Genomic DNA, 22,249 nt, shown 5'->3' with positions numbered 1-22,249 from the left:
CCACTGGATGCCGACGGCGGCTCCTCGAGACGGGTGCCACGGCAACGGCGAGAGGGAGGGCCCGACACGCGCAATAATGCACGCACCCCGCCCCCTCCCCCTCGTCTTAAGCCCCTTTCACGCACACGCGCCTGCGCGCGCCTTTCGCTCTCATCTTCAGCCCCCGGGGGGTGGAGAGGAATGGCGGGGGGGTCGAAGGTGCGCCTTTCCAGAAAAATAAACCCCCATGTCCCCCCCCCCCGATCGCTTCACCTGTCTCCCTGAGCACCAGCGTCGCCCCCGCCTTCCCCCCCTCCCCCACACACACGACGGGGACAACGAGTATAAAAGACACGGACGTGGCCATCGCAAAACATATTCGGCATCCATTGAGCCTCTTGCGAAGTCATCAGAGAATCTGAGAAACACACCCCACTCAATCCACCATGAAGCTGGTGAGTTTACTCCTGCATTTTAAATGTATTCCGCGCCTTTTAGAAACCTTAATGTGGGGATGAGTTAAAATAGAGACCGTCTTTACAATTCACGAGTACTTCGTTTTTGCGGATAAAATTTTCCAGCATGCCATTTCTAATTAACCGTCAAACGAATCTTAATTTTGCGGTCCAATCCCCGAACTCCGGAGATGTACTTTGGTGAAAATTTTAAACGGCACAAAAGGGGAAATATGGAGAAACATTTTGATTTATACGTTTCGAGTGACTATTAATAATGTCATCGTTGGCTTTGCAATGTGTGTAGCGGAGTGGATCGGGATGAAAACGCCGTCGCGGTCTCCGCCGTTCCTCTTGATAACCATAGAGCTATCATTTCCTCAAAGGGCAACCGGATGCTTCCAATGCCCAACAAGCGTGCGCTTCTTCTGCATTGAATACAAAATATACCTCGGATCAAACGAGATGGCTATAAATCTTTCATCTGCGTTAGTCTCTACCGAGTGGACCATACCATGAACGATTATTGGACGATTTGAACGTTCTTACTCGTGATATGGAATAGAACACCCATAGTACGTGGTACCCTGTAGGTTTTGTACGAGTAATCCTATCTAGTGCATTGACTTTACATTATTTTACTTGCGAGGATAGCGTGGGCATCCGCCATCCATAGCCCCTGTCTCTCTGTCCCTATCAAAGTAAAATACTCTCACTGCGTGAATTTCACTTGAACCCGAGGTATGAGCATTGAATGAGGGGCGCCGAAAATGGGGCATTTGGAAAATATATCTTACAAGTCAGACTTCATCGTGGATTATAATTATGTACTGAATGATCACGGTTTATTCCCCCGTTGAAATTACCTCAATGGCCACCCGATCGGACACGGGGGTCGAGAGGACGCGCTCTCAGGGGATTGCACGTATCCCGCTGGCCAAGTAAACCCACGAAATCAAATGCACTTTAAGGTAGAACATGTTTTAACGTGAGTTTAATCCATTCGTGAATTTCCATTCACCTCGAGTCATTCGGGTGATCTAAGAAGGGAATCCTGATGTATGTAGTAATTCGCAAAAAAATAACCGCAAATCAAGCCAAATCTTGGAAAGTAAACATCTTCCTTTGGGTGATCTTCATCCAAAAAGCATAGATGACAAACATATACAACAAGATTCATTCTATAAAAACGTTCATTGAGTTGCCTCCTGAAACATTCCCCGTATTTCCACTTTACATTCCACTTTTCGAACGTTCAAAATCACGACGAACAAGTAACGTCACGAAATAAGTACCACGCAAGACACTGAAAGTCATTGCAGTAATTTGCTGGAGCGGAGAAAAACATTGCTCGCACCTTTTCCACCCTCGTCCCTCATTCGCATAAAAGGGTGCTCGCCAAGAAACGACGCTTGTCCTCCAATCGACTTCGCTCTTAGGGTCAGTAGGTCGACCCCAATGATCGCAGGAAAAATTCATCCCTTTGTTTCATTGGGATATTCAGCAAGGATGGAAACTTGGGAATCAGGCCTTTCTGGGGAGCATATGCATAGCAGAACGAGATGAGCTTCACCATGCCCGAATGTGCGGTGTGAGAGGGCTTCAGAAAGAAAACTAAACTGGGAATTTTCATCTTTCGAAATACTCTTCATTAACAACGCTAAGCGACCGATGGCGTCCTTCTTATATGATATTTTTAGTGTAGAAAATGTTTATTTTGAGTTTAAAAATGGAAAAATTTCAGAGCCGCCGCAAGGGCGTGTGGAGGGGGGTGTTAAGGACACCACTTGTAATAAAAAATCCAACAACATACACTTGGGGTTTCCGTCCACATTAATGTAATTATGATTTGTTATTTTCCGTCCGTAAGGGAATTAAATTCGTACAAAACATCAGATGGGAAAGAATTTTATCCTGGAGTGGGGTAGCTAGTCGAAATTGACTCTTTAGAGAATCTAGCCTCGGGCTGTTAATTTCTGCGTGGACAGTTGGTTCCTCGGGACATTCTACGCGTAGCAGTCATGCGGCGAAACAGAGGGGCATAGACTGCTGCATGCGTTTTTACGTAAACGCGTAATTGCTTACTAACGTGGCACAGGTTTCGAGGTCGCTGAGGATTTATGGATGCTGTCAAAGTGCCAATGAAATAATCAATTTCTGCTAGATTATCAAGTTAATTAAAAGGAATCAGCACCTTGATTTATATCCTTAATGCATTCCAGTAATTAAATTTTACAAAGCCCTATGTGTATATATATATATATATATGTGTGTGTGTGTGTGTGTGTGTGTGTGTGTGTGTGTGTTTGTGTGTGTGTGTGTGTGTGTGTGTGCGTGTGTGTGTATGTGCAGAAAATTAAACGTGAATCAAAGCAACAAACTCTTTTAAGTTGTATCCATAACGATTATTTTCAAATTTTGGAGAAAAATACACTGAAAAACAGTTTCGCCATAATTTAAATCAGCGTCAATCATTAATTTCCAAAAATAGTCTTCCTCAAGAATTACCCTTTCCACTCAAATTGTCGCACGTAAATCAAGGAAGTCGAAAGGAATATCTTGAGCCAGAGAGAATCGATCGAGGCGGGATGTTTTATCGTCTTCAGCATCTCCTCTTCAGTTTGAATTCCAAGGTGACATTTTCTCAATCCCTTTAAACGAAGATAATTAGCGAAATCGAAATTATTCCTATTGAAAATTTTAAAGAGTCATGTGCTGTCTTTGCTGATATTTATGGGTTTGAACTGCTCTTAAAAATATACTTCCTTACCAACTACAAATTATTTCCACCTTTTCTAACCAAAGGACTGGGAGGGGGGGGCGTCGTTCGAAACCCGCGCTATAGTTGAGATGCGAGAGAGGAGCAACTGAAGCCCATTAGGATTTGAATCATCTCCTTCAAAGTAGGAATATTATTTTTCGGCCGTGTTTGGATATAGCAACCTTTGCCGTACACATAAATCAGTTTTCGCAATCAATCGCAACTGCACGACGTGTTCACTCGGGAGATCGCTCAGGGAAACGACGCATTCGCTGACTACGCCGTGAGCGTGGAGATTCCCTCTGCCGCACGAACTGCGACACCACCTGGTCGCCTATGAACCACCCGCAGCAGCCCAGTGGTGCCATCTCTCGTCGTCATTCCTCATGTGACAACGCTCTTCGCAGGAATGGCGACATCTCACGTAATGCATCCTCCCAAGGTCTCGAGCCTCGTTTCCCAATCACCAGACGGCCACTACGAAATGACGAGACGCGAATTGGTGTCTTCCTTCCAAACGAAACACCGTACGCTTTCGAGTACTGCGAGAGCCTTTTAAGATATTCGTCGGGCGGGGAAGTGGTTAAGGATTAAAGCGTGTGAGCAAATACAACAGCTTAAAAAAATATAACTATCATAGAATATTTTCGTCTTCTCCGCGTTTGTTAATATTTTCTATCAACTTTTCTTGTCCCATGCTGCAAATGTACTTTATAGGTGTTCTATTATTGTCTCCGTTTATTATATATATATATATATATATATATATATATATATATATATATATATATATATATATATATATCCCACCTTCCCTAATTATCCCATCCCTAATCACACTGCTTTCGATGACTGCTTCTCTCTTTCGGTGATTGAAACCCTTCCCAAATCTCCAAGTAGCATAGAGGCGAGAACACGCGAGATGGCGCAAGTCTGGGTGCTCCAGTCATTTAAACTTCCCGGGCTGAATCAAGCCTACTGAATCCATCCAATAGCCGCCTACACATCCCCTCCCCCCCCTTGTCCGTTTCCTTTTCGTTCCTCCCCTCACACACTTGTGGCATCCCGCAGTGAGTGTGTGCCTTTAAAACTTTACTTTCCAGTCAAATTTAAAACCTATGTTTTCTCTGGCACTGTAACTAAGTAGAAATGAGGTAATATTTGCAGCCATTTCTATCGTACGAAGAGTTACGAAATGCACAACCTGAAATTACGTTATCGCGAGTAAATTTTCTCTTAGCAATTGGAAAGCGGGTTTGGATCAAAGAGAAGGAAAAAAATATGCATATTTACATACATGCCAAAAAGGGACCCTTCGAGGGGGAAACCCCCAGAAGACCGGAAGTGGCCACGCGACCGCCGAGATTCCCTTCGGCGCCGATAGGGGCGGCAGGACTCATCGCGCTTCGAGCAGGTTTACGACCCCTTCGAATGTCCGGTCCACATGACCCATGGCCAACCCGAAGCTTATGAACAAGACAATGACTGAAAAAAAACAAATTAGCGGAACTTGTAGAGGGCAGAGACGAATTAAAAACGTAGACACTCCATTTTCCCAAAAGGGAGACTTCGCCCAAAGTGCACAATGATGAATTAACGTAATTTAAGTCACGTGAGTGCAAAGCTTTAAACGAACATTTTAATTTCCACTCTGAACCACATACCTCATAGAGCAACCGATCATATGGGACCATCAGCGACAAGTTTCCACGTTTGAGCCAACAGAACAGTTTGACCCTATGATATGCGGACAGTTTTTAATCAAGTAAATACTACGAGCCAGGAGGGAACCAACGGAGGTCCATCACATTTTTGATATCGTAGCGGAGAAAACTGTAACAACCGGAAATTTAAATCCACACCAGAAAGTTTGGGTTGCACTTCGGAGTTGGATGGGTTTCTGTCTCGAAATACGAGTATGTATTTCGTTCGGATTGAATCAACTTTATGAATTCGCCTATATTATATTTCTTTCGGTAAATCAAACTTTGGATATTATCTTCCACGAACAATACCGCAATTCTCGCCCGTGACGACGGCTGGAAAATGACCCCCCTGCCACTGCAGAACTTTCATTTCTGCTGTGGGCCCTAGAATGGGTCTTTGGTGGACCCTGGGAGCGACTGAGCGGCTACTCGCTCCCGAGTCACGCCGAACACGACACCAGGTATAACTCGCTGCACTGCTATGAACAATTCTTCAACGCAGAATGCTTCTTACCGTCCAACATGTCTATACTCGTCTCGTCCCTTTACCAACTCCGCCCCCTCCCCTACAGTCCCCCACCAGGCATTCCGATGCCACTCAATATAATCTCATGCATCCACTTTCCCCGCCTTGAATTCCTCTCAACCACTTCCCCCATTCACCCAATCGTTCGCTTTCCTTTCTACCCATTTCACTTCTTTCGGTCTTCTCCAAACACACATGCACAGACGATCGATGTAATCATAATTAAATAATCGATATTGTTCAACGAATCGATGCATTTGGGTAGCGCGCGCATATTTGCTTCTTGGGAGGAAGGGAAGGGGTTTTTAGGCCCTCCTTTGCGGTGAAAGGGTCGAGCAGGGTTAATGTGCTTCCTCCTCCTCCCTCCCGCCCCCCAGGGCAAGCGTTGCGCAAGGCCGGGGGCGACCGAGAGGGTGTTTTCGCGGGGGTCGCAAAAGCCACCGATCTCCGTGCCCACCCTTACCGCGGGGGAGGGGGGTGGCAAGGAGAGGCCGCGCCATTTAACGAAGTGCGCGGGCCGGGGTGGTTGAACTTTCCATCCATCACGACAGAACCGGGCGATCGCTCGGATCCGAATCCACTCCGAGGGCCATTCGCCTCCCGCGCTACGGCGGGCGAGCGTGTGTGTCGTCCTCTTTGGGTGCATACGAGACGTCGTGGAAATCGTTTGACGGATGATTTTCCTAGGGATTACCATTAAACATTGTCGCACATCGCAATAAAACATTGTGAAACTCATAAACACCTCAAAATCTACGCCTACGAAAAAATTAACATGGGACCCGTTTCTAAAATCTACCACGAGTCCTCTGAGAAGTCTTAAAAGAGTAATGTGAAACATTTAAGTTATGAGAGTGCGTGATGTACTCAAGCGACAAGTGCCGCAAATACTTTCTCGGCTCATTCATCACCATAAATCCATTACCGTCAGCCATCCCACTCGACTGCAAATTTCAAGGGCCTTAGAGCGCAGGCGCCCGACAATAACAGGCTTAGAGTATGCAAACGGTATTAAAATAACTCCTTTATTCGAGATAAACGAGAGTAGAAAGGTAACATTGCGTATGTAAACGTTTTACGCTCTTATTAATGGATGTACGCTTTTGGCAAAATATAAGTCTGAGATTCATTAAACTTAATTTTCATAACAGAAAAAGCATACTTGTCAATATCACACAGAGATGCATGCAAGCATCTCTAGCAGCGCTTCCTGCTCGGTACTTAATTAAGTCATCAATCCCGCGTCAAACTGCCTTCGTAGATATGGTGCGATGTGCATAAATAAATTAAAATAATTCGAAATTAGACGTTTGCAACACATCCAGTGCGCTAAAATGTGTGTAATAAAGGGAAAGGTTTACAGGAGTCTTTAAAAATAGATTGAACTGATGCTCTTTTCAAATTCTCTAACCTATTGTCATGTGGCTTTCAATCTGAAGCATTACCCGCTGATTTATAGGCATGCAATTAATGTGCAATACTTGTGCATTAATTGCGGTATCCGAGTCAACGAACGGCCTCTGATTGAATGCGACCCTCTCGGTGATTGTGAGGTCGGCTCCTTTCTAAAACCCAAATGTGGCACGCAAGTGAAGAGCGTGCCTCTGGGAGGTCGACCCGCTTCCACGCACCCACCCTCTCATCCGTCCTCTTCCGTCCGCAGTGCGCCGTCCTTCTCCTCCTCGCCGCCGTGGCCCTGGTCTCCGCCCGGCCGCAGCAGAACCCCAATGACGTCGTCATCACCAGCTACACCAACGAGAACATCGGTGTCGACGGATACAACTTTGGGTGAGTTTCTCGGCGAGTCGCGCAGAATGGCGGGAGACTTCGAGGGAAGAGAGCAGAGGGGGGTAAAGATAATAGAAAAATAATAAAGTATGTTTTGAAAAAAATAGCAAATATAATAAAACATTTGCAAAATAATCACATAATTACAAAAATAACATTTGCCAGAAATTATATCCATACATCGTTCGCATAAAAAGTATCGGGAGAAATAAATACATTTAAGATATTGCTCCAATGCCTCTAAATTCTTTAAAGTACATCCCTTAAGCGCCGACGCGCCAGCGGATTTTCTGGACAACTCGAAGGCCCCCTGATAGGCGGAATGTCCTTCAGGGCACAAGCGTGCAAGCTTCTTTGGCGGCACTTATGGTCAAACTATGGTGGCGGTGTCCTTTGATGGATAGTGGATTTCACTCTAATAGGAATAGGAAATAGTAGTCTGCTGGTGCCAAGTCGGGACTGTAAGGGGGTTGGGGAATCGTCGCGATGCCATTTCAGACGGTCTGCGGAAGCAGGCAAACACTCTTGACTATGCTCTTGGTCCACAGATCCTCGGGAGGACGAGTTGAGCGCAGATCTTTCGCATCGCCAAATTTTCAATGATAACGGTGTGTGCACTGTTGATTAATCAATACCATTACCATATGATCAGCAATCGGTCTGCACTTCAAGCAATGCACGCCAGGAAAAAATTGTTGCCGATATTTTTTATACAAATCTTGTAAACCTAACAGCTCAGATATATTTGCAATTTAGTTATTATAGTTGTTTAGTGGCACACCCTTATTCTATCACCCGCTTCCTCCAACTACGCAAGTGCCGCTAGTTCTCGCAGTTGTCTGCTCATTCACTCATACGTAATCGGACTGGTCTCGTCTGCCGACTTCAAAAGGCAAAACTCCAAACGTGTATGCTTTCCTTTAGCCTGCTCAGGCGAATAGCAAGACTTCCTTCATTCGTTTTCTGAAATGAGTGATTGCGTGGGTCATGCCTGTGTCACTGTCACAGCATTGGAACAACCGTGGGGATTCCGCTGGCTCTGAGTATCTTTACATTCCGCCTCTTCTTTACGTCTTACTTAGCTCTACGCACGTTGACACCTACCCTTCCGCCATTTCATTTTCCAATACAAATTTCCGTGTTTTTGCAATACCAGTGAGAATTCTATAAAAAATTAACCAAATAATTCCTGACTATATATATATACATATATATATATATATATATATATATATATATATATATATATATATATATATATATATATACTATATATACAACTATTTATCAAAGATTAATTAAATCAAACTGCAGAAAAATAAATACTTGGTTATTCCACATACATATTTTATTAAACACGATCCGGGTTTCGACTTACAAAGTCATCATCAGATGGTTCACTTAAATTAAAAAATATATGTGGAATAACCAAGTATTTATTTTTCGGAAATGAATCGCTTACACAAAGTGACGCCTGAAACCATTCTGTAAATCACACTGGGCACGTTTCAACATGCATACGCTCTAGCGGTCACTGAGCACGTGACTTTCTTTGCACGATCTCATTTTTCGCTTTCCTCTTTATTCGAAAGGGTACAGTTAATTTCAAACACAAAATCCAACCTCTGCCAGATTCATTTCACATTCACATTTTCACGCGGACTGGTGTGCATTTGATCATAAACTAATGAAATGCACATCGCAGCATACGCAATGATGCATGTTTCGATAAAGTTTTTAGCGTGAATCAACAAAAGAATGACAATCACAAACCTCGTCCCAGACGAAGGAATCTCATTCAGATAGGAATCGGAACTCGCCATTCGTCGATTTTCAAACCAGGACACGAAAGAATATCTTCCAAATATAATAACATTTTTCATGAAAGAGAAAATTAGTTGCCAAAAAAGACCGGCAATAAAATACAGCATAGTATATTAGTGTAAATATAAAGAACTTCCAGGATCAATGAACGTCTTCGAAGGCGAATCAACTTTGTTGAATTTTATTTATATTCCGCATATGAATGAGAAGACCTCAACCCTTTTCAGCATCAAAGTCACGTGATTTTCAAACGGTTCTGGAAATGTGATTATAAATCCTAAACTTCTGGTTCTTTAACTTCTAAAATCTATAAAGTCCTTCACCTAAAACTCTCCGAGTTCACTTAAATTTTAAAACATTGAATTTGCTTCGAGTCAAAAATGTTCCATTCGAATTCGTTAAACGAAAGAGTTCCCTTTGAATCCCTCCCTCCATCAACAGGACGATCACGATCTCGTCCTTGCCTCCATCCGCCCTCTGCTTAAATTGATTAATCTGATTACTCGCCCTCCTAACCCTATTGCATGTCCAGCCGGAGTATGACCTAAGCGTCAGGAAAAAAACTGTTCAGAACGCTTTGAGAATGACGTGACTACTGCGTCGATATCGGTCGGGATCCTAAATTGTTTTATTTTTAATACTTACTCCCCCAATGTCGCCGGCATGAATATGCTATGGAACGATATCGAGGTATGAGACTCTGAAAGCCTCTCTTCTCATCTCTCTCCCAGTTACCAGCTGAGTGATGGGACTTCCCGCCAAGAGACGGGCGAACTGAAGAACGCCGGCACGGAGAATGAGGCGATAGTCGTCCGAGGTAGCTTCACGTACAAGGGAGCCGATGGCCAGGAGTACACCGTCAACTTCGTTGCCGATGAGAACGGATACCAGCCCGAGGGCGCCCACATCCCTAAGTAGATCAGCCACGAGAAACCCCCTCCCCCCCAATCCGAGTCGAAACCCTCCCGAGAGCCATCCCCCCTTCCCGCGACGCGACCCCCGGAGACCCAGTCAACCGGAAGGTGAGGAGGAGACGCCGCGGGACGACGCCGCATGCCCCCAGGAGCGACCGACGACATGAAAAGGCATCAAATAATGCCATTAAAAAAATTAATTAAGAGAAATAAAACGTGCGACGACACAGCTGACGGGGCGTATCTTTTTCAAGGCCTTCTCTCCTCGACCTTATGTTTGTTTCAATGTTTTTTTTTAATGCCGCTAACGGAGAAGGAGATGAGGGCGTGAATGAAAAATGGCGTGCCTGAGTGATGCATCTGTAATGTGTGTTGAACCTGAATTAAAAAAAATATGCTTTTTTAAGATAAATCCGTCCGACTCTTTTTCATTTCGTGCTCCAAGATGAACTACGGCTTCGCTGGCAAAGCCGAAGTTCATCGGGGTTGTCGGGCGCGTGACTTCACCACGTCCTCGCCGCCCGAAGAGACGAAACGCCTCGGCGTGGAAAGAATAACTGCCCGAACAAGAGCACTCTCCCCTTTCCTCTTCGTCCGAAAAGAAACAACCGCGCTGCTCGCAATGCATTTACATATTCCTGCCTTCCCGTCCATATTTTTTGTAAAGCATCTATGCGAGACGGACCGAGTCACTCTTTTCAACGATTCAACCTTTTCAGAATAAGAGGCTAGGCTGGCATGTGCGATAATGCACACATGCTTATTGACCACAAACATAGGCAAATAGCAAGATCGGGCGAAAAGTACACTAAAGTACATATTCTTCAGTTTCAAAATAATATATTTATTTTTCAACATAGTCACCGTATTAAGGCTAACACATATCTCCCAACGTGTAACAAGGTTTTTCATTCCGTCATTGAAAAACTCTTACGACTTTTCTCGAATCCACTTGACTTGACATCATCCGAGGTGTAATGATTACCCTTGAGGTCTCTCTTGAGTTAAGGACAAAATAAAAATGGCAAGGCGCAAGATCGGGGGAATAAGGAGGGCGTGGAATCGGTTCAAATTTCACGTTTCGCAGAGCCTCTCCCGTTGCGCGCGAGGTGTGTGGACGAGCGTTGTCATTTTGCTAGATTATGGCCGCCAGGCTGCCTTTAACACGAAAAACTCGACCAACATGGTTTGCGATACGCTTTTGAGTGATTCGCCGGTCATTTTGAATCAAATCTCGACGAGTTTGCGATGTTTATCGTCTTTGGCAGTGATCGGACTTCCGCTGCGTTTTCCGTCAACAATAATGGCTTTTCCAGGCTCGCAACGACGAAATGTTACTACCCATCGATTTACAGAAGACCTATCAACAGCATTACCTCCATAAACCGTCTTTAAACGACGATAAACCTCAGAAGGAATCACTTACAAAGTCACGCTGTTTAACTCGCGTTGACATAGCACTAGAACATGTCTCCATTCTTCTGCTTCTCAAAACACACTGGATGAATTTAACGACCTCAAACCTGCGCATGCGCGTTGAGGAGGGATGTTACTTTTACATGCCACCAGGAGTGCTTCTGAAGCTCATTTTGTTTGGGATCATCAAGCATGTGTGAATTAGTTTTCAGTCTACCCTCGTATGAGTTTGTAGTGTGTTCAGTTAGCCTAATATGACTTCATTTAATGATGATTTAATTTTAGAATTCATTAACAGTACACCTATCAACAGCATCCTCACCATAAACAGCCTTTAAACGACGATGAATCTCAGTAGGAGTCACTTTTTCAGCAGATTTTTTTTTTAAGGTAATCTACCGGTTAAGGTAGGTTTTTGGATGGACACAACTAACCACCAAACAGATATTTTATTACTCCTAACAAAACACAAAATCAATCATCCTACTCTATATCAGGTCCCTCTTCATCTCTGAGTACTTTCTTCCTCCCTTCATCCCGTCCAACATCCCTATCCTGTTCCTTCACTTTCCTCGTTTGCCCAACATTCTCCCTTCTATCACAGTCTTCAACATCCCACTGCCGGTCAACACCCCCTTCATCCACTTTTCCTGCCTCCATAGGATTGCTCCCAACAAACCCCTCTCTTCGCCCACCATACCAAGTACTTCCTCATTTGTTTTCTTCTCTGTCCATTTCACCTTCTCCATTCTTCTCCACACCCACATTTCAAAAGCCTCCAGTCTACGTCTATCCTCCTGCTTCAATGACCACGTTTCCGCACCGTACATAGCTACGCTCCATATCAAAGTTTTTACGAGTCTTTTCTTAACATCCTTACTCAGAGTCCCCGTCATCAACTCCCTCCTCCTTGTGAAAGCCTCTTTGCCTAGCGCAATTCTTCTCCTTACGTCCATACTACTTTGACCGTGTTGGTCCAAAACACTACCGAGATACGTAAACTGCTCTACCTGCTCTAGTTTTTGCCCTCCTATTTTAATGTTAAGCTTGGCTTTTTTCTTTCTAGAAAATCGCAAAACCTTTGTTTTCTTAATATTGATTCTCATCCCATAGCTGTCGCACTGAATTTCCAATTCACTCAGCAATGCTTGCAGCCCCTTGGCTGACTGACAAACTAAGGCTTGGTCATCAGCAAACCTAACTGATTTTATGAATTCCCCGCCCACTTTCATTCCTACCTCGAGTTCTTCCCATGCCTCTTTAATCATTTCCTCTGCATACAGGTTGAACAGCAACGGTGATAATGGGCAACCCTGCCTCACACCCCTTCCTAACACTGCCCATCCTGACTCCCCGTTTCCCACCCGCACCTGAGCAGTCTGAGACATGTACAGGTTGCGGATTAGCCTCCTTTTGCTCCAATCTATTCGTATTTTCCGCAATATACCCATTAGTTTTTCCAAATTCACCCTATCAAACGCTTTTTCGAAATCTACGAAACAGGCAAATACCTCCTGGTTGTGTTCTATATTCCTCTCGATTAATAATCTCATTACTGCAATGGCATCACGCGTACCTCTCCCCTTCCTAAACCCAAACTGATCATCCCCTAAGTAATCATTTGCCCTACTCTCTATCCTTTTGTTTATGATCCTGAGAACAACTTTAGCTGCGTGGGATATCAAACTAATTGTCCTATAGTCCTCACATGACGTGGCCTCTACCTTTTTCGGAATAGGAACTAAAACTGATCTCACAAAGTCTTCCGGCCAGATTCCCTCCTCATAAATACTACGGATCAGCCCATATAGCCTCTTCCTCCCACATTTTCCTAAGCATTTTAAAAGTTCCACGGGAATGTTATCTACCCCCACGGCCTTATTTAGTTTCATCTCCCTTAATGCCCTTTCTATCTCATCGTCTAGTATGCCTGGACCTAAGCTGTCTTCCTCTACGTCATTTTCTTTTTCAATGTCTAACTTTGTTGGTCTGAGTTCTTTACCATACAGTTCTTCTATATACTCCTTCCATCTCTCTTGGATCTTTCCTGCGTCAACTATTACCTTACCCGCCTTATCTCTAACTGTTAGCATAGCTCTTCCTTTCTTACTTCCCGATAACGATTTAACTTTGCTGTACAGCGCACCGATTTCACCCTTCCTCTGCAGACTTTCCATATCCTCGCACTGCGTCTTCCACCATGCTTTATTTGTTGCCCGCCTCAATTTATTGTTCAATTCTTTGTAATTCATTTTGCCTAATTCTGTATTCATATTCTTCCATTTTCTCCGCTCATCCATCTTTGTAATCATCTCATCCGTGATCCATGGTTTCATAGTCCTTTTAGCGTTAACGGTTCCAATAGTGTCTTTTGCGGCTGTAGACAACCCCTTCTTGATCATTTCCCATTTTTCTTCGATAGTACTAAGCCCTTTACCATCCTCCATGATTTTCTCTACCGCCTGTTTGTATTCCTTCCGTTTCAACCCATTTAACGCTTCTACATTCCACTTTCTAACTCGCCGCCCCTGCCTTATCTTTTTGAAACGTACGCTACATTTCATAACAACTAAATTGCGGTCTGAGTCCGCATCCGCTCCCGGGAAGCTGTGGGAATTTATCACACTATTCCTAAACCTGTGTCTAACCAGGATATAATCTAGCTGATATCTTCCTGAGTCACCTGGCATTTTCCATGTATACCTGCGTCTTTTGTGGTGTCTAAACCAAGTGTTGGTGATGACTAACCCCTGTCTTCTGCAGAACTCAACTGCCTTCTCCCCGCGGTCATTCCTCGTGCCTAAACCGTAGTCCCCCACCTCAGCACCATCTCTTCCTTCGCCTACCGTCGCATTCCAATCCCCCATCACTATCAAATGTTTCCCTGCCGGAACACACGCGATCATGTCCTCTAACTGATCGTATATCCTATCGACCTCTTCTTCCTTATGGTTGCTCGGTGGCATGTATACCTGAATAATAACTAAGTTCGTCGGTTCTGCTTTTATCTCTACTAGTAGTATTCTATCCGTTACCTGCTCTATGTTGACTACGCTTCTTCCTACCTCCTCGTTTAATACTATGGCAACCCCTCGTTGGCTCTCGTCCCCGCCGCTGTATATTATTCTATAATTATCACTCCAGTAATCCCCGCTATCTTTCCATCTCACCTCGCATAGACCTAAAATATCTATATTTCCCCTTTCCATCTCTCGCTTAACATTCTCCAATTTCCCTGTCCTCATCATTGTCCTAACATTCCACGTTCCTATTCTAACTAATTTCGTCTTCTTTTTCTGCGTATTCTGTCCTGCTGCTGCTGGTTTTCCCTTGCAAGGGTTTCGTGGGATGACGACCGCGGAAGCCTTGCCTCCCCCGCTGCCGGGCACTACACACGGCCGATTGGGCCGAGCCCCGTGGTTGCCAGGACTCAAAATATCTCTATTGTCCATCATATTTTTCTAGGGAATGATAATTGAGGTGGTTTCCCGTTGCCTTCCTCATTTTCAGCAGATAACAATTCGATGACAGCAAGCTATTTAACTCGCGTTGACATAGCACTAGAACACGTCTCCATACTTCCGCTTCTCAAATTACACTGGAAGAATGTAACGACCTCAAACCTGCACATGCGAGTTAAACAGAAATGTTATTTACCGGTATATTTTTTTCATGTTTTTGATTGGAATTTCCATTTTTTCATGTTTTTTACATAAAAATCTTACCAATAATATGTCGGCAAATTAAAAGCCGCCGGAAAACAGCAATTCAACTGTTTCTATGCTTTGTGAGGAATCCGGAAGTATAGTCAGCGAGTTTTGATTGAGCATCTCTTTAGGATCACTCGTTAGATTGCTAGAAAAGACGTTTTATTTCATCGCGAATGCTTTTCTTAGCTTTTATTTCACACCTCGCGCACCGTTTTTAGACCGAAACGTCGGGTTGACTACCAGACAAGTAAACTTTCGTGTGCTCACTCAATTGATTAGGAGTCAAATCAAATAGTGAAACAATATTATCGTTGCTGTCGATAATCGTAGCTAAACATTCAAAACTGGATAATCATCAAATGATCGTCGATAGGACGGGCCCTACAGATGTCGATACGGTCATTCCTCCTTCTCGAGCGCGAGGGAGGGGGGAATTAGTGTGCGGGTGGCCTTTGGTCTGCGGAAGTGCCGAGGGCGATTACGAAAGGGAGGTCTCCGGACGAGTTCGGAAAGGAAGTTGCGGGCACAGACATTCATTTTGTCATCATCGATCGAAGCGAAAATCGGCCGGGCGGTGCAGATGTCATCTTTTGACGACCAGACGTCATCGTGCCACGAAAAGAGAGTGCTGGACGGATGAGTCCTTGTCGAGGCGTTGCTTTTCATTTGAGGACTTCTGGAGGAATGGACGACACACGGGCCGTCGCTTTGAGAACAGTGGCGTGCACTTCCCTACTTTTTTTTAAATAACTGTGCATTTGGGACTCATTTCTGATGACATTCGTATTCATGATACACCGAGGAGGATGCAGGAACAATTCGAAAATCTTCTTAATTCCATGCGATACGTTAGTTGAAACGAAGCAAGTACATTTGTAAACCCACTAACAATTTATTCATAAGACGACCTAGGTTCATAACGTAATAACCCAATGATGACGTCCAACGTCGAAACCTAGGCCGTGTTTTAAAGGAAGTGTGCATGTGTGTGTGCAATTGCAAAGTTACTTCCTTGGTTGCCATATGCAATGTAAATTTCATAAAGTACCCCCGAGACAACAAAAAATGTTATGCAAGGATATTATTAATATTTTCTAATCCACCAGGGAAGTTTTAAATCCTAATAGTTACTCTATTGGTACCTTTTAGGCTAGGTTCTATTCAAATCGTAAAAGAAATATACACATCGATTATATGATATCCATTGTTAAGTGCGTTCATATTTATAAGGAATACATATTGTTATCAATTTAATCCCAATTAATTTCCTTTTGTTTATTTATAACCTTTCTGAAAGTTGAAAATAAACTCGTAAAGTTTTTCCTACATTGTTTATCTATTAGAATAACTTTAGAATAACATTATAAGACATTCAAATAAAGATAAAAATATATTTAAAGGGATGATAACCGAAGTCCAAGTGCAATATATTTCATTGGAGTTGGTTACAGAGTCCATTGTTGAATGTGAAAAGTATTTTTTATCGTAATATATTGAGGGCCAATGATTCAATTTATAGGGAAGTCTTTCGTTTTGTTGTACATTTGTAATTATTCGCATTCCCTTCATATCGTAAGATGATTTCACTAGTGTCGAACTCATGTTATAGCGGCTTGCGGAGCAATATGCAGATGCAGAACAAGTTATACCCGCAGCGTTAAGGCGTGCGTTATCATGCGATGACGACTCTGAGTTCCAGATGTCTCATTTCCTAGAGATTCGATGGTGCACAGACACTGGTGGTGATTTTTATTGTGATCAGCTCTCGGAAAATGCTGAATTAAATTGGAACCTGAAGAAATGGGCACCCTTTTATATTTCTGTAGTGGTTTTTCTAGTAATGCATGCGGGGAACACGTTCTTAAAGCCACCCAAATTCAAAGAAACTTCCTGTCTCCCGACGTATTCTACGTGATGATTTAGATTCAAATGGTGCATTTATATTATCATGACGCTGAATAAATAAACTCTATTTTTATCACAATATTTTCATTAGGTATAATATTACCGGTTTTGACGGTTGCCATGCTCCACGCGAACGTTTTCACGATCTGCTTCCTTATTTGCAACCTTATGTTCTTTGAACGTAGTAGTTGCCTCTTCTCAACAAACGCCTTCTTATCTCGGGCTAATCTTCCCTAGATGTCGGTCGAGCTTCTTCCATCTTCCATTCTCAAAAAGTAGAACCTCAAATCATTGAATTAATTATCATAAAGTTTCATTTTTCTTAAAATTATAATAAAAACCAATTTAGATGATAGACTCGTCCCTAATGTTTCCCTACGTTTGTTTCTTCTTCCAAACCCTTTAGCGACGCTGACGTAAGCTTAAATCACTTGATTGTTAAATATCCATCGCCGTGGTATTTCTTACTCTCTTTGCATTTTCGTTTTTGACTTTTTCGTTGGCTGGGGGGACGTGGGGCGGGGGAGGGGAGGGAGGGTGCCGCCAATGGGCGGGGGAGATGCGGGCGTGCGCCCTGCTCTCTCTGAGGGAGAGAGGGCGGCCTCCCTCGAAGTCCTTAATGGTCCGCATCAGTCGGCGGCGCAAATGAAGCGAGGGAGAGGGGCAACCGACACGCGAGGGGGGGAGCGACACTTGCCGGGGACCGCTGCCAGGAGACAAATGTCGCCATGCCATCGGTGACCGTGTTTTTACCTCTATGTACCTGAAACAACTTTTACTTATTTGTTCCTTGATGCCTGGGTCTTTCAATAATTCTTCAGAAAAGTCAAGAGAAGACGCTCGTAGTGCCGGAAAAGGGTGGATTTTACTTCGCCTCCAAATCTCTCACTAGACTGCTGTTAAAATGTAGACATGTCCACCACGTGGTTTCATTTTCACAGTCGATTGAAGCAGCAGCAAATTATTGTTTATTTAGTCTAATGGAATGAAAAGATTTTCCTGAGTTGAGCAACGAGGGTTGGATAAAAACAATCGGTGACACCTTTTCCTGTCGCGTGCGTAAAGTGATGAATTCAGACCGACGTTTGAGTGTGGGCATGTTCGCAGATATCGTATATTGGCAATGAAAAGGTGGTAGCGCAAATACCATTATCAAAAAAAACTTGACGATACGAAAGATCTGCACTTCACTCGTCCTGCCGAAGGTCTTTGGACAGTCTAGTGTCACTGCTTGAGAAGAGCTTCTACGAAGGCATCGGGGCGATTCCCCACCCCCTTTCAGTCTGGACTTGGCACCAGCGGACTTATATCAAAATACAATAAGATAAAAAATCCTCCCACAAACAACACCACTACCATATGATGCTAAGTGCCGTCGAAGAAGCTTTGCAGGCGTATCCTTATGGACCTTCCGCCTACCAGAGGGTCGTCCAGTCGTGGAAAAGCCTCTGGAAAAAGTGCGTCGACGCTAAACGGATGGACATGGAAGATTTTTAAGGCATTGTAGAAATATCTGAAATAAATCTATTTCTCCGAAACCAATGCCAATACTTATAATACGACCCCGGTCCACCAGCGTATATGGTCTAAGATTGATTCAACTTCAGCCCATGGGGTGGCTCTTAAAATATAGTATAAATGATGACAGGGAGAGACATCGGTAGATTGAACGTTTTCAAATGTTTTACTCCAGAAAAAAAAGGCGACAATTGTGACACATGCACTCGCTAAACTGCTCTTAAAAGATTCCTTTTTAACTGTAGCTATGATCGCTCTCTTCCGCACGAAAATCCACACCCGAGGAGGGCCAACAGAATTCACTTGTCTTTGTAGCATATAGGGGAGGCGTCCAACAGCCGAGGTCCTTTAAACCATTAGGGGTGGATGGGAATGGAGGAAGTGCGGAGAGAATCCCAGCGCCACCATTAGGCTACTCTTAACGGAGGGTGCGCCAAGGAGCTTACCATAGTTAAACGTCCCATCCGACGGACGGCGAACTCACTCAAAGTGCTCTTCACAAAGAACCTCAAGTAGGGATACCACTGCAAATCACTCAAGGAGCAAAGGTTAATTAACCGTTAATTAATTCTCTTGCTTACATTGAGTGGGTGTCTCTTTCGCAGTGATGTTGAAAATGTAACATTCACGCTCTCGTTATCCTCCGACAGAAATAATAAGACACCTGGCGGCGGACAGAAGGCCGGTGACCTCGACATCCTAATCTCCAACTGTGTGGCAGTGTCAATTATGTTATTTAACTCGCTTAAGGCATGGCTTATGACAGTACAATAGAATTTCAGTATTAAAATATTTTTTATATAACCAAAGTACCCTCTTCCCCTCTATTTCGTGGATGTGTATACGAAATTGAAAAATTCTTTCGCATAAGATGGAAAGTGGATGGACGAGATTTGGAATAGATGCGCCCAAAATGGACAAGGTTGAAATAAGGGTGCAACCCCGGTATCTGGCATGTAATGGGGGGTATCAAGGACAAATGTGGTTGAAGATAGACCCCTAAAATCTGCACAAATGTAGCTGAAATTATTTTAATTTGTGTTGCTCACAAACTGTTATTAATTCATAAGTTTTACTCCCTATCATCTCCAAACCTTTTTACTTACTCAAAAGACAACAAATTCCAATTAATATTTTCTATTAATTTTTTCACTAAAATAATTGACAGTGAGCAATGGACAAAACGTTTTAATGTTTCATTGAAATGTGAATGATAATTTGGAATAAATCCAATTAACCTAGGATCTTCTATAGATTTATACCGAAGCATTACACCAGAAGGAAGAAGGCAGGAGACTTCAAAACTCTACATATGGAGCAACACAACAACTTAAGGAAATAAAGTTCCATAAAATGAACCCCAAAAAACTATAAAAATTCCTAAAAATTAATTTTAAAAATAGAATGCAGCATTGATATAAAGTGGCATAGGGCAATACAATCCATTGTAATCTAACCAGTTAGAGAACTTAGTCATCCCAATAATTGTCAATAACAATTAATGAGAGGCTAAACCAAAGTGAATAAAAATATCCCTTTGCCTTGCTTCCAACTTATGCCCCAGAGAATGTAGGAGGGGCCCAGCTCCTGCTTGGATCTGCCAATCAAAACACTTTTATTTGAACAATAGAGAAATTGTTCCCCCCACAAGTAGGAGGTAATACAGATACTGCCTTGGACTTGTTCATTATTTTTCATCATGCATGATGAAGAATTTCAACCTACATTCAAGAGTCAATCTACTTTTTAGGAGCAGTAAAGTGATTTGATCTTAGCCAAGGCACATGATGTTTATCCTTAAATTATTCTGCAAAAGATATTTAAATGCTCCATGATAATATATCAAACACATATTTGACACAATAACTAAATTTTCTATTCCACAAAAATATTATTTACGCATAAAATGACTCTTGAAATAAAAGAAATGACTGAAATGCCCTACAGATAACGGGGTGCAATATTTGTACGATCATTATACGTTTTGCCAACAAAATGTCTTGCAACTAAAATTTCCTTTTGGAATACTATCTCTGATAAAATATTTTTAAATATTTCTTATCCACACACTTTATCCCATTTTGAAAAGTCATCGAATGCAACCTCATAGAATTTCCATGGTAGGCACATAACTTTGGCGTGAGCAATCTTTCTGAGATATCTCATTTGGTTCACGTGTCTCATTCCTCAGGTCAAAACATGGCATGAAGTTTCAACATCAGATGGAGAGAAATTCCAATGGGTAACAGAAAAGGGGATGACAAATAATTGGAAAGGGAAAAACTTTGGAGGACAATTAAATCAACAACCCCATCCTTGGGCAATAATAGTTATCACTGCCACTCTTGTTCCTGGTGTATTTTTCCCACTGCATTCCGACAGGGTAAGTCATTTTACTGCTGTCCATAAACATTCAGTCAGACAATAACTGTCATACAACTTGTGCCCGATGTCCTCCTTGATGGGTACTGAATATCTATGGTAAGTATATCAGTATCATTCAATGAACAAACCAATATCAGATAACTCATCAATCAGGTCGCGAAGCCGCTCCTAGTGAAGAATTGGAAACATTTAAAATATACTATTATTATTCATCATCACAATTATTCATTACTATTAATATTCACTACTAATTATGTTCATCATTATTATTAAAATAGGTTTTCCTTTGTCAGTTAAAATAGGTTTTCAATGGACACAGGCTACACAATGGCATTTTTTCCCTTGCCCCTCCAAACAAAACACAACCCGATATTCAACAGAGCACTAAAGTCACTTTTTAATTGTGTATACTTCCTTCCTTCATTTTATCCAACATCTGTATGCTCTTCTTGGCTTGCCTATCCTCTGCCTATCCTAAGCCTTCCCTCTATCACAGTTGTCAGAATTAAAGCTTGATATCCGGCAAACCTAACCGATTTCATGGATTGCCCACCAGCTTTTATTCCTATCGGCAGTTCTTGCAATGCCTCTTCGATCATTTCCTTCATATATTCACCAAACAGCACTGGTGATAATGAAAATCCCTGCCTCACACCTCTTCCTAACAGTGTCCATCCAGTCCCACCATTTCCCATTCGCTCCTGAGCAGTCTGAGACCAGCACAGGTTGAAGGTAGGGCACCTATCCAATCAACCTACCTCTATTTTCTTCAAAACATTCATAAATTTTGCCTAATTTACTCTATCAAACACCTTTTCGAAATCTACAAAACTGAGAAACACATCCTGATTTAATTCTGTCAAGAAATCTCCCATTCTCTCTGTTTGTGATCTCATTACTGCTATAGACTCGCACATGCCTCTCCCCTTCCTAAACCCAAACTGATCATCCACCAAGTACTCATTTGCTATGCTCTCCACCCTTCCATTGATGATTCGGAGAACTGCATTATCTGCATGCGAAATTAAACTTATCATTTTCTAATTTTCACATATGGCTGGCTATGTTTCCCTTTTTTGGAACAGGAACTAACACTGATCTGATGAAGTCCTCCAACCAAACTCCTCTGTCCTTAATGCTATTATATACGGTAGAACCTCACTTAACCTTGCAAATGAGTAATTTGCACTTTGAGCAAAAAATATTGCATAAAATATTACTCACCAAATAAGCAACATTTTGTACAATTCCCCTCTCCAACACGACGAGATGGGAATTCCCAGATTGGCTGTGCACCTGCTGCATCGGCATCTAATTAGCACTCATACTGATAGCAATTTAATGTCACTTCTCATTATGGGT

At 42.8% G+C, this 22,249-nt stretch overlaps 2 protein-coding genes across 2 annotated transcripts in view; one reads left to right on the top strand and one right to left on the bottom strand.

Moving 5' to 3' along the window:
* The first annotated feature begins 354 nt into the window (after positions 1-354).
* Positions 355-10,365, top strand: LOC139689696 (endocuticle structural glycoprotein SgAbd-5-like). The gene is made up of 3 exons (XM_071586898.1): positions 355-434; positions 7,091-7,215; positions 9,771-10,365. The coding sequence occupies exons 1-3, from the start codon at positions 426-428 to the stop codon at positions 9,955-9,957; spliced, it is 321 nt and encodes a 106-aa protein (XP_071442999.1). The 5' UTR covers positions 355-425; the 3' UTR covers positions 9,958-10,365.
* Positions 10,366-16,092: 5,727 nt separating this feature from the next.
* LOC139689658 (uncharacterized) overlaps positions 16,093-22,249 on the bottom strand; it is a 32,576-nt gene continuing 26,419 nt past the window's right edge. The window contains exon 6 of the mRNA XM_071586847.1: positions 16,093-21,055. Coding sequence (XP_071442948.1) covers positions 20,999-21,055 — 57 coding nt within the window. The 3' untranslated portion in view covers positions 16,093-20,998. The remainder of the gene's footprint in view (positions 21,056-22,249) is intronic.

The sequence above is a fragment of the Hetaerina americana genome, unplaced genomic scaffold (assembly GCF_022747635.1).
Source record: "Hetaerina americana unplaced genomic scaffold, ioHetAmer1.1.p SCAF_27, whole genome shotgun sequence".
In the NCBI taxonomy this organism is placed as follows: Eukaryota; Metazoa; Arthropoda; class Insecta; order Odonata; family Calopterygidae; genus Hetaerina; species Hetaerina americana.
This window is presented reverse-complemented; position numbering and strand designations above follow the sequence as displayed.